Source organism: Dermochelys coriacea, chromosome 5, assembly GCF_009764565.3.
Source record: "Dermochelys coriacea isolate rDerCor1 chromosome 5, rDerCor1.pri.v4, whole genome shotgun sequence".
Classification (NCBI taxonomy): Eukaryota; Metazoa; Chordata; order Testudines; family Dermochelyidae; genus Dermochelys; species Dermochelys coriacea.
Genome location: NC_050072.1, coordinates 106,626,332 through 106,640,270, shown reverse-complemented (window position 1 = coordinate 106,640,270; position 13,939 = coordinate 106,626,332). Strand labels below are relative to the sequence as shown.

Below are 13,939 nucleotides of genomic sequence, written 5' to 3'. Positions count from 1 at the left end.
GTCCAGTGAGAGGAAGTCTTTCTTAAAATAATAGAATATTAAGGTTGGAAGAGACCTCAGGAAGTCATCTAGTCTAATCCCCTGCTCAAAGCAGGACCAACACCAACTAAATCATTCCAGCCAGGGGTTTGTCAAGCCGGGCCTTAAAAACTTCTAAGGATGGAGATTCCACCACCCCCCTAGGTAATCCATTCCAGTGCTTCACCACCCTCCTAATAAAATAGTGTTTCCTAATATCCAACCTAGACCTACCACACTGCAACTTGAGACCATTGCTTCTTGTTCTGTCATCTGCCACCACTGAGAACAGCCTAGCTCCATCCTTTGGAACCCCCCTTCAGGTAGTTGAAGGCTGCTATCAAATCCCCCCTCACACTCTTCTCTTCTGAGTCCCTTTGATTCATTCTCCTGTGACATCCAGCCCTGACACTGACTACTCACAGAAAACCTTCTGCACCCAATGATGCCATGTATCCCAGTTTTACCTTAAACCACTGCTGCTATGAGCACTTACAATAAAACAAAAGCAGATTTATTTAAGAAAGAATAAAATTTCATTTAGAAACAAGAGAGGGTGATGCAAGTAAATATTTACAATACAAAACTAATCATAAATTGTAAACCTGGGCCTATACTTATCAATAGTTATCTTTTCTGATCTAATAAAGTAGATTTCCCCCGCACCCTGCAAAGTTCAGTCTGTTGCACAACTGGATGGTTTCTCAAGAATCAAGATCCATGTGTTCATGAAAGCACTTCCCATCCACAGGTGGTTTTGTCAGTGAATGGATAGTGCTTCTCCCTCCTCTGCATTATACTGCAAACAGTCTTTTGTTTCTATATCACAGACAGGGCAAACCCCTTGTGTAAAGCTCATTTTTCATCTTCAAGTGGTATTGATAGTTGCCTCTGAAGGTTTACCATTCAAAATCTCACTATTGCACATGGCTAAACAATTGAGCTTTGCATTATATCACCAGCCAAATGGGGCAGGGTGACAACTCCCCCTTGCCCACATGGGCCATCACCAAGATACATTATCTCCTGGTGACTAATTTCTACTCCAAGTCCATAAAGCATATTTTCAATATTAATATATTATTCCTTAAATATTACCTGTCTGTACATCTCACAATGATCAAGAATCTTGACAAGTTACAAGCTCTCTGTAGATACCTTGTATGTTACTCTTTATGGCCAAATGTCTTTAAGACGTGTTTGGTGTGTGAGTTTGTCTGGTCTGAAGTGAGAGTTTTTTGCAAAGAACAGGGGACCCTTTGCCAAGGGGTTCCTTGTAGGATTACCATATTTCAGGTTCCTAAAATGATGATGCTGGAGGAGAAGAGGTGTTGGAGGGGAGTAGAGTGGGGGTCCTGGAGAGGTGTATCTGTATTCGGAAGGGTAACTGGAGGGTGCTGGAGGGCATACCTGTGGCAGGAGTATTCAGTGGAGGTGGGGGGCAGTGTCATTCTCTGTCACAGTGGCAGGGTGGCTGTTGCAAGTCCAGGACACAGCAGTAGCTGTCAGTCAGTATCTCCCTGCAGGGCTCCCTCAAAGACCTGGGAACCAGGGCTGCAGGGGAATGGACCAATCAGCTGGGGATACAGGGAGGGACCAGTTGGGAAGCAGACTGATTGGGGTTCATTCGGAGCTGTAATGTTTGCTCTGCAATAACCTCAGACTTTGACTCTTATTTCAAAAATCCACCCAGATAGAGAGTGGACTACCAAAAAAAAAGTCATGTCCAAGAAAACCTGGACGTATGGTAACCCTATGTCCATGTCACACAGGGATTATGCCAACTCAAATGCCCAAGTGGTGATGCCCTGAGATATGTGCAGAGCAGAATGATTTAGGACTGGTTCTAAGAGCAGGGCCAACTCTATTGCTTCTTAATGCCAAGTATTGTGTCCTGCCCCAGTGCCTGCTGATAGAGCTACCCCCTAGCTAATGCTAACATTTCATTGGGCAGTCCAAAAGAAAATGTAGAACTAGACTATGGCTAACTTCTGGGCAGTGAAAGCTCCCTCTGCATTCTCCTACTCAATGCATAATCTCATTTGTTGAAAGAGAAAAGGAAGCCCGAAAACAAACAAATAGCGGATTTTCCTTAGCAATAACAACTTCTCTTTTTTTGTATGAACAAAACTGCAATGTGAATGCGACAAAAAGTAAGGAACAGAAGCATAGGGTTTGGGCGGGAGCTTTTGTAGGCTGATGTGTTTTCACCATGGGTAGACATTGCACAAGCAATACAGGTAACAGAGATGCATACAATTAATGCTGCCCACTTTTCCACAATTTACAATACATTTGTGCTTCACTATGCACCTAAGTGAAACTGGTTCTATAATTGTCTTTGCAGATAATTGTTTAACAGACTTCTTAGATTCTGGAAAGCTGTGGTAGTAAGCAGTAATTTGGAGGGAAAATAGGCTTTAAGAATAGCCACAGAAAATTATTTAGGGCTCGACTTTTGACTTGGAGTACGTGCCTGTGCAAGAAAGTAAAAGCAAATGAGAACAACCCCCTTAAAACCCTGAATAGTCTGCCTGGACCTTGAATCCAGGCATACAGCAATAAATAAGTGCTGTATACCTACTTACTCCCTCTTCAGGATACATAAACAAAACAGAGTGAGGTAGGGGGAGAATCTTAGCTCTGCTCCCCACTCACTGGCCAATGCAACTGAAGCAAGTGTGTAATAGTTAGCTGATGTTGACGTTCCATCCGGAGCAACTGAAGCAAGTGTGTAATAGTTAGCTGATGTTGACGTTCCATCCGGAGCAAGGAGGAAGCAAGAATTGTGACTGGAAGGTCTCCTGGGGTGGTGCAGTTCAAAGATGTGCCTAAACTCACTACACAGTACATAAGATCCAGTACCAAAGTACTGAACATGCCCCATGAGGTGTTGATTCCTCTGATCTCATACTGACTGCAGGCAGAGATCAGTTCAGTTCCTTACAGGATCAGCACTTATAGTATAGTTGCACTTCAAAATGTGTCCTTATTTGCAATGTTCTTTGAATTTAGTCCATCTATCTGGCCTACTCTTGCATTACTAAAATTATAAACTACCGATTCAAGCAGCAATAATATTAGTAGATAAGCAAACCTCTCATTTCATTACTGTGTTTTGCTACCTTCATTCTAGCTAAATCAAGGGCCGTATACTTTTCAAAAGCAGCAATGGTTAAAAACTTGATGGCTGATTTTCAGATCTATTGATTGTCTGCAACTCATGTTGAGTTCATTAGAAACTGAAGGTATCCAACACCTATGAAAATTAAGCCTTAACAGTGCACGCTCTCTCTCTGCACGGCTTGTGTTCTTATGCAGATACTTAGTGGATCTATGGTAAAAATCATTATTGTGCCAAGTATCAGAAGACCTTTTTTAATGTGGCATATGAGATATTTCTGTGTTCTCTGTTAAGTTTCTGGAATAAATAACAGTACTAAACAATTGGATTTCCTATGAAAGAGTTGAATTCTAAATAGGGGATGTAGCTTCTGCCCAAATCAACTACATTTCAACCCACTTCATGTCATGATTTGCTTTGTTTGATTTCATATCACACATTTAGAGTAAAGAATGATTGGTATATACTGTTTATTAACTTAATTTTATGGTATTATTTTTAGCCTTACCCAAACCTCCAGGAACTCCTGTGGTGACGGAAAGCACAGCAACAAGCATAACGTTGACTTGGGATTCTGGGAACCCTGAGCCAGTCTCTTACTACATAATCCAACATAAACCTAAAAACTCTGAGGAACTGTATAAAGAAATTGATGGGGTAGCTACAACGCGCTACAGTGTTGCAGGTCTAAGCCCATATTCAGAATATGAATTCAGGGTAGTTGCTGTAAATAATATTGGACGGGGCCCACCCAGTGAGCCAGTGTCAACAAGGACCTCAGAACAAGCACCATCTAGTGCACCTCGCAGTGTACAGGCTCGTATGTTGAGCTCAACTACAATTTTAGTACAATGGGAAGAACCTGAGGAACCAAATGGCCAAATTCAAGGATACAGAGTTTATTATACCATGGACCCCACCCAACACGTCAACAGCTGGATGAAACACAATGTGGCTGACAGCCATATCACCACTATTGGAAATTTAGTACCACAGAAAACATATTCTGTGAAGGTTCTTGCTTTTACTTCTGTTGGGGATGGACCCCTCTCTGCTGACATTCAAGTCATCACTCAGACAGGAGGTAAGACTGCAATAAGGTGGAATAAATTACATACATGTAGAAATTGTGCAGAGAGTATTTGAGTGAGTGAATGTTGGTAAATAAATATTTCCAAGAGATGTCCAAAGTTTTCTTTTTATCTTCCAAAATGTTGCCCATTAAAAGGCATCATTCACAAACCATCTTTCTGCCATTCCACAGCCCTTGCAGTCATTAAAATGGAGGAAATTATCGTCTTTATTGTCAAATCTTCCATTCCCTTTTTCAGCAATGTATAAATGTCAAACATTCTACCAAAGCAACAGTATTCTCAGTGAGACTGTGGAGAAAGCTAAATGTTGTGGCCACTGCTTGGCTGCAACAGTACTTCTGATGCTAAGTACCACACTATGTTTGTCCAGCAGTTATTAGCTGGCATTTTTACTGGTCTTGTCCTTGAATATTTTATGGAGTTGATTTTAATTTAGATTGTATATGGGGCATCATATGTTAGATCATTTTTGTTAACATTGATTTGGAAATGTAAAATACGTATATACTACACATACATGCACATACATATACATATATCAGTGTATTTTGAAAATGTTTAAAATCATATTAAAATAGTGTACATGCACACAGAAGCACATCCATGCACTTCTGATTTATAAACTTCCCTTCCCCCACTCAGCAACAGAAAGCACCATAGCTCTAGGTAAAACAAGGTCACTATTTCTTTGTTTTATGTTTGCAGGTAGGTTTTGTTTGTGTACAGGACCTTTATGTCTATGAGTTAATTTTATTATCACATCACTAGCAAGCTCAGTGAATGCAAAGAATGTTTATGAAATCAAAATCCAGAAATTCTGGTTGTGCTAAACTTCAGAAATTATTTTATTGTAGCTCTAAGGAATAAAAACTCTCTATTATTTACTATTCTAGAACAGGTTTCAGAGTGGTTAGTCTGTATCAGCAAAAAGAACAAGAGAACAAAGAGCATAAGCTTTATTTATTGATTTACTTATGTTCAAATACATTGGTTAGTTTCTAAGGTTCCACAAGTACTCCTCGTTCTTTTTGTTCTAGAACAACATGTGTGAAATATTGCCATAGTTCAGTGATCATCTAGAAATATAGAATGCTACTTGTAAGTCAGTTTTTTAGCACTAGCAAAGTTTCTTGTAGTAGACTTCAAGGTCCCTCAACTTTTGAAAAACCTGTCTCCAAAATATAACTCAAGGCATTGGATCAAACTCTGCCATTGTTTACCTGCATGCAAATCCAATGAGTTCTGTGGAGTTACATGTGCGAAAATGGAGAACAGAATTTGATTAGTTGTCTTGGAATTTCTACAAGTACTGTGTAATAATGGGAAAATGTGTGTACAGTTTTTAAAATTATTTAAAATTAGAAGTTTATTCATTAGCTTTTCTAATATACCTAATGGCAATGTGATTGATATTTGTATGTATATTTAGACAGTGAATACTAATTCTGGCTTTTGACATATTTGTGACATTTTTCAGAGGTCAGTCTTTAGATTGCCATATTGCTATCCCCTTTCTAGCTCTTAGTGATAGATTGTATTAGATGGAGACACAACAATCCGTTCAACCATTTTGTTTAGGAAGGGCCTGGTCCTGATCTGTTTGAGGTCAGTCGGAGTTTGTCATTAACTCCTACAGAGCAACTATTTCCTGATGTGGTCCAGTAAGACTGACCCAAGTTATGTTACTGAGCATAGTCACCTGAGGACTTCTCCATGTAATTAAACATTTCTGGCATCCTTGTGCTATTAAAACTGGATCACTTAACATGCCTTCCTGTGCTGTTTCTTCTTGCTGCTGTAACATGAAGTCATGATAATGATGATGCTATTGGAGTGATTCTCAATGCCAGTCTTTTCACTTTGGGAACTGACTGACCTGACATTTTATTTTTACATGCATGGCTTAATATTTTTACAGTGTCTCATAAAAACAACAGTTTTGAGAAAGGAGAGGCTTTTTAAAGCACGAGCCTGACGGAAAATGCATGGAAGCATATGAACATTTTCAATCAACAGGATAGGGATAGGGAAGCTGGACCTGATACAGCACTCCAGCAGGGGTGCTGGAAGTAGGGATGCTGGGGGTATGGCAGCACCCCCCCAACTTGAAATATTTTCCATCATACACAGGGTTTACAATTTTGTTCAATGGCTTTCAGCACCCCCACTATACAAATTGTTCCAATGCCAGTGCACTCCAGCTTAGAGCAGCGCCAAACTTTAGGAAAGCTTTAAATCTGAACCTCGATCTAGATCCAAATTTGTGAATGGTCCATCTTTGTAATGAAATTAATGAAAACTTCAAATACATATCCTCCCTCCTGTAAAATTTGGAGTATTCAAATCTAGATTTTGTGGCTTGAATCCCTCTCTCTCTTTCGTGTGTGGTGTGTGTGTGTGTGTGGTTTATATATATAAAAATATACATGGCGCCCCATGACTATGGGACTCTTATGGTGCATCTCGGTGGTTCAGCAAGAGGGGAGATTATGGACCTCATGTAAAAGTCCAACCAGGGATCCTAGCTCACTGGGGATAATGGCATGGCATAAGGCATGCAAACTACAATTCCCAAGAGCCACAACTGCAGCTCATGTAGACATGGCTTAATATCTAACTAATCCAGAATGAAACAATTGAATTAAGATTTGGCCACAAATATTTGTTTTTTCTTTCTTGTTTCTTTCTTCATCAAAAAGATGATTTTTCCATGGCATGTAGTACACCTCTCCCAAGTTGCTTTTATTGTGGCTGCGGTTCAGTTTCACATGAGTGGGTTCAGGGTGAAATATTGTAGCTCTCTAGCTGAGGGTCTAGCATGTCTTAGAAAGTCACTTACCATTCGAAGCAGTGGCTCAAATATATATTTTAAGGAGTGACTTGTCCAGAAAAGGGGATTTTGACTCCTAGGATGGAATGGCAGTCTACATTTCGTTCTTTTTTGTCTGAGGATAACTATTTTGTTCTAAACTGTGAGCAGTTGAAAGTGTTGTCTTTGTTGTATAATAAGCAGCAAATTGTTTAAAAGAGTAGCTTAAATCTGGGTTCTCTGGTGTTGTTTTCCTTGCATTTCTTTAACTACAGTAAATCCAGGCAGATGACATCCTGATTTCTTATGATTTACAGTTGTTCTGTTCTTTCACCATAAATCTTGGAAAAGCCTCTTGATCTTACCTTATGAAGTTGTCAGCAGCAGCTCCATAGTTAAGGGTTGCATTTAGTTTTCAAAGTTGGGGTTTCAGTCTGTTTGTCATTGATTAAAGCAAATATTTGCCATAATAAAATTTAACATACCTGCTGTTAGAGCGCAGTTGTATATTTGTGGAACATTACAAATAAACACTTGGGACAATTTAAGATTTTGAAGGAATTTTAAAATAATTCCCTTTTGAAGAATAAGGACTGGTCTCTAACATGCTTTTATATCCCTGTAGCTTACAATTGCCTTATTTTTAACACTTGTGTGTTTAACACACAGAGGTTAATTTAAAAAAATGAAAACAAAAAATAATTATAATACTTCATCACTATTATGATTTTTATGCCATCGAAACAAATGGATAATGGATAACCATGATAGCCAACATACTAAAAAATGTAGCTATTAAAAGCCAACATAGAAAATGTTAGAGCAGACCCTTTTGAACAAGGAAAACTGGATATCAGTAGGTTTGTGCAGAAAGACCCTGATCCTGCATCATTAACATCAATGGGAGCTTTGCCCCTGACGTCAATGACTGGAGGATCAAGCCATGTATATTCTCTAAATGATGCGACTCCTGCAAATGCTGGACTTCAGCATGGACAAATTCATATATACTGAATTGTGATGTTCCTCCTAATTTATGTTGCCCTGCTTGTAAACTATGTCTCTGGTTCCTGGTCCCCATTCCCAGCTAATTCACTACAGAACTTGCTAGTTACATTTTCCCTGAAACACAATCCTCACTTTTTTAATTTTCTTAAACCAACATGCCAGAGCAGACTCCAGGTGCATCCTTCATCTTGCACACCTCATAAAAACAATCTTCCGGCTGGGTCTCAGGGACAGGGGTATTCCTAAACTCTGCAGAGAGGGGAAAGTCACTGAGGAGGAGCAAAGGATCTTGCTTTTATTAGCTTCCCATACCAGGAAGAACCACTATGTAGGGACTGGGAGCATTTCAGGGAGAACCAGACACTCCACAGGACAGAGAATTCCAGGAAGCATAGATAACTTTGGGAAACTCCTACATTTAAAAAAAAATACTATATAAAACACATTGTTAACGCTAAACTAAGGATGTTACGTAACATGAACGTTAAAGTGTATGTACAGTCTCCACGGAACACTATAGTTAAAAAAGCATTTGAATGCATGAAAAGGAAAAAGGAAAGATCAGATATCTGACTGTCTTTTAAATAAATGTAAAAGGGAAAATATTATATTACACATTGAACAAAACCTTATTGTAAAGCTAATGAGTTGGATTTTTTGGGGAAGGGAGGTTCAGTTTCTAATAGAAGGGTTGAAATGCAGAGAAAAACATGCAATTTTTAAACAAATTATTCTTGCAATTCTACACTGTAGCTTAGTAGAAGATTCTGACACCTTTCATGAACATCAAACAGTCTGACACCCTTCATGAACATCAAACACATGCAAAAATGTAATAATAATAAAGTGTCCTGTTAAAATTAGTTTCTTGCCTAACCATCAGCAGTAATTTGACTCCAGTTCAATCAATCATTTTGGCATCATCACTTCCCTCCTTCCTCTGTGCATGGCCCCATGTTAAAAAAGTCTGTAGATGAAAATGAAGTAAAAAACTAATGCATTTTGCTCACTTAAGGCCCTATAATTCCCTGGAGTGTCAGACATGGAGGAAGTAGAAAACAGTGCTAAATGCCCCGGAAATGCCAAAAGAGAGAAAGTTATAGTCCTGCAGCATCCTGTCTGGAAGCTCAGGGAAGCCTGTCTATGTCATGGCTATTCAGCTGGATCTCCACAAGGCTTGAAACAGGGAAAAGAATCATAGAATCATAGAATCATAGAATATCAGGGTTGGAAGGGACCCCAGAAGGTCATCTAGTCCAACCCCCTGCTCAAAGCAGGACCAAGTCCCAGTTAAATCATCCCAGCCAGGGCTTTGTCAAGCCTGACCTTAAAAACCTCTAAGGAAGGAGATTCTACCACCTCCCTAGGTAACGCATTCCAGTGTTTCACCACCCTCTTAGTGAAAAAGTTTTTCCTAATATCCAATCTAAACCTCCCCCATTGCAACTTGAGACCATTACTCCTCGTTCTGTCATCTGCTACCATTGAGAACAGTCTAGAGCCATCCTCTTTGAAACCCCCTTTCAGGTAGTTGAAAGCAGCTATCAAATCCCCCCTCATTCTTCTCTTCTGCAGACTAAACAATCCCAGCTCCCTCAGCCTCTCCTCATAAGTCATGTGCTCTAGACCTCTAATCATTTTCGTTGCCCTTCGTTGTACTCTTTCCAATTTATCCACATCCTTCCTGTAGTGTGGGGCCCAAAACTGGACACAGTACTCCAGATGAGGCCTCACCAGTGTCGAATAGAGGGGAACGATCACGTCCCTCGATCTGCTCGCTATGCCCCTACTTATACATCCCAAAATGCCATTGGCCTTCTTGGCAACAAGGGCACACTGCTGACTCATATCCAGCTTCTCGTCCACTGTCACCCCTAGGTCCTTTTCCGCAGAACTGCTGCGAGCCATTCGGTCCCTAGTCTGTAGCGGTGCATTGGATTCTTCCATCCTAAGTGCAGGACCCTGCACTTATCCTTATTGAACCTCATTAGATTTCTTTTGGCCCAATCCTCCAATTTGTCTAGGTCCTTCTGTATCCTATCCCTCCCCTCCAGCGTATCTACCACTCCTCCCAGTTTAGTATCATCCGCAAATTTGCTGAGAGTGCAATCCACACCATCCTCCAGATCATTTATGAAGATATTGAACAAAACGGGCCCCAGGACCGACCCCTGGGGCACTCCACTTGACACCGGCTGCCAACTAGACATGGAGCCATTGATCACTACCCGTTGAGCCCGACAATCTAGCCAGCTTTCTACCCACCTTATAGTGCATTCATCCAGCCATACTTCCTTAACTTGCTGACAAGAATGCTGTGGGAGACCGTGTCAAAAGCTTTGCTAAAGTCAAGAAACAATACATCCACTGCTTCCCTTCATCCACAGAACCAGTAATCTCATCATAAAAGGCGATTAGATTAGTCAGGCATGACCTTCCCTTGGTGAATCCATGCTGACTGTTCCTGATCACTTTCCTCTCCTCTAAGTGCTTCAGGATTGATTCTTTGAGGACCTGCTCCATGATTTTTCCAGGGACTGAGGTGAGGCTGACTGGCCTGTAGTTCCCAGGATCCTCCTTCTTCCCTTTTTTAAAGATGGGCACTACATTAGCCTTTTCCAGTCATCCGGGACTTCCCCCGTTCGCCACGAGTTTTCAAAGATAATGGCCAAGGGCTCTGCAATCACAGCCGCCAATTCCTTCAGCACTCTCGGATGCAATTCGTCCGGCCCCATGGACTTGTGCACGTCCAGCTTTTCTAAATAGTCCCTAACCACCTCTATCTCTACAGAGGGCTGGCCATCTCTTCCCCATTTTGTGTTGCCCAGCACAGCAGTCTGGGAGCTGACCTTGTTAGTGAAAACAGAGGCAAAAAAAGCATTGAGTACATTAGCTTTTTCCACATCCTCTGTCACTAGCTTGCCTCCCTCATTCAGTAAGGGGCCCACACTTCCTTGGCTTTCTTCTTGTTGCCAACATACCTGAAGAAACCCTTCTTGTTACTCTTGACATCTCTTGCTAGCTGCAGCTCCAGGTGCGATTTGGCCCTCCTGATATCTTTCCTACATGCCCGAGCAATATTTTATACTCTTCCCTGGTCATATGTCCAACCTTCCACTTCTTGTAAGCTTCTTTTTTATGTTTAAGATCCGCTAGGATTTCACCATTAAGCCAAGCTGGTCGCCTGCCATATTTACTATTCTTTCGACTCATCGGGATGGTTTGTCCCTGTAACCTCAACAGGGATTCCTTGAAATACAGCCAGCTCTCCTGGACTCCCTTCCCTTTCATGTTAGTCCCCCAGGGGATCCTGGCCATCTGTTCCCTGAGGGAGTCAAAGTCTGCTTTCCTGAAGTCCAGGGTCCGTATCCTGCTGCTTACCTTTCTTCCCTGCGTCAGGATCCTGAACTCAACCAACTCATGGTCACTGCCTCCCAGATTCCCATCCACTTTTGCTTCCCCCACTAATTCTACCCGGTTTGTGAGCAGCAGGTCAAGAAAAGCGCTCCCCCTAGTTGGCTCCCCTAGCACTTGCACCAGGAAATTGTCCCCTACGCTTTCCAAAAACTTCCTGGATTGTCTATGCACCGCTGTATTGCTCTCCCAGCAGATATCAGGAAAATTAAAGTCACCCATGAGAATCAGGGCATGCGATCTAGTAGCTTCCGTGAGTTGCCGGAAGAAAGCCTCATCCACCTCATCCCCCTGGTCCGGTGGTCTATAGCAGACTCCCACCATGACATCACTCTTGTTGCACACACTTCTAAACTTAATCCAGAGACACTCAGGTTTTTCCACAGTTTCGTACCGGAGCTCTGAGCAGTCATACTGCTCCCTTACATACAGTGCTACTCCCCCACCTTTTCTGCCCTGCCTGTCCTTCCTGAACAGTTTATAACCATCCATGACTGTACTCCAGTCATGTGAGTTATCCCACCAAGTCTCTGTTATTCCAATCACGTCATAATTCCTTGACATCACCAGGACCTCCAGTTCTCCCTGCTTGTTTCCAAGGCTTTGTGCATTTGTATATAAGCACTTGAGATAACCTGTTGATCGCCCCTCATTCCCAGTATGAGGCAGGAGCCCTCCCCTCTCAGACATTCCTGCCTGTGCTTCCTCCCGGTATCCCGCTTTCCCACTTACCTCAGGGCTTTGGTCTCCTCCCCCGGTGAACCTAGTTTAAAGCCCTCCTCACTAGGTTAGCCAGCCTGCTGGCAAAGATGTTCTTCCCTCTCTTCGTAAGATGGAGCCCGTCTCTGCCCAGCACTCCTCCTTCATGGAACACCATCCCATGGTCAAAGAATCCAAAGCCTTCTCTCCGACACCACCTGCGTAGCCATTCGTGACCTCCACGATTCGACGGTCCCTACCCAGGCCTTTTCCTTCCACGGGGAGGATGGACGAGAACACCACTTGCGCCTCCAACTCCTTTATCCTTCTTCCCAGAGCCACGTAGTCCGCAGTGATCCGCTCAAGGTCATTCTTGGCAGTATCATTGGTGCCCACGTGGAGAAGCAGGAAGGGGTAGCGATCCGAGGGCTTGATGAGTCTCGGCAGTCTCTCCGTCATCACGAATCTTAGCCCCTGGCAAGCAGCAGACTTCTCGGTTTTCCCGGTCAGGGCGGCAGATAGATGACTCAGTCCCCCGGAGGAGAGAGTCCCCGACCACCACCACCCGCCTTCTCCTCTTGGGAGTGGTGGTCGTGGAACCCCCAACCTCAGGACATCGCATCTCATGCCTCCCAACCAGCGGGGTCTCCTTCTGCTTTCTCCCCCCAGACATATCATCTGGTCCACTCTCCGCAATGGTACCTGTGGAGAGAACATGAAAGCGGTTAGTTACCTGTGTCTGTGTTACTGGAACCCGGACATTCCGCTTACCTCTTCTGGAGGTCACATGTTGCCAAGCTCTTCACTGGCCTCTTGGCTCCTCTGTGCAACCTGCTCTATATCTTTAGAGCTTTGTGCCCCTAGAAGGCTATCCTGAGTTTGGTCCAGAAAATCCTCAGTCTCTCGTATACAACGCAGGGTCGTTACCTGTTGCTCCAGACCTTCAATCTTCTCTTCCAATATGGAGACCAGCTTGCACTTTGTACAGACAAAGTCGCTTCTGTCCTGTGGAAGAAAGACAAACATGGCACATCCAGTGCAGGTCACAATAGCTGAACCCCCCCTTCCATATCACCTACCTACTATGAGCTTCCTCAGAGACGTTGGCAAGATGTAAGCCTAACTGGGCTCACTCCAGGCGAACTCCCAGGCAAACTCCTGCTGTGAGCTGCTCTGCTGTCCCCGCTGCTCAGCTGGTTCGCGAGGCTCTGGCTATTTTTAAACAGCCAGGCTTCCCTGACGCAAACACACAGACACCCTAATGCCCGCCCCCTGCAGGCTAGCAGCCAATCAGACACTCACTCAGGCTCTCTCCCTGCCCTCCCAGCAAACACACGCTCGGATACTCTCAGCAAGAAAACACACCCCATGCACCAGCCTATCAGCAAACACGCTCGGATACTTCCTCAGCAAGCAACACACACACTCGGATACTTACCAGTCCCAGGCAAACTCCTGCTGTGAGCTGCTCTGCTGTCCCCGCTGCTCCGCTGGTTCGCTGCCGCTCAGCTGGTTCGCGAGGCTCTGGCTATTTTCAAACAGCCAGGCTTCCCTGACGCAAACACACAGACACCCTAAGAGTGAGGGGTGGGGGTGCAGCTGAGCACCAAGGAGGTGCAGTGTAGAATAGTGCCATAGAAACTGGCTATCTTCCCTAAAATTGGCAGTGGAATTGCTGAGTAATAAAATGCTGATGAGGGATCCATGTAGGGCGACCAGATAGCAAGTGTGAAAAATTGGGACAGGGAGTGGCGGGTTATAGGAGCCTATATA

At 43.2% G+C, this 13,939-nt stretch overlaps 1 protein-coding gene across 50 annotated transcripts in view; it reads left to right on the top strand.

Moving 5' to 3' along the window:
- PTPRD (protein tyrosine phosphatase receptor type D) overlaps nt 1–13,939 on the top strand; it is a 1,712,576-nt gene that overhangs the window by 1,506,105 nt on the left and 192,532 nt on the right. For all 50 annotated transcript variants that reach the window (XM_043515489.1, XM_043515496.1, XM_043515490.1 and 47 more), the window contains one exon: nt 3,645–4,226. In XM_043515489.1, the coding sequence (XP_043371424.1) occupies nt 3,645–4,226 (582 nt within the window). The remainder of the gene's footprint in view (nt 1–3,644; nt 4,227–13,939) is intronic.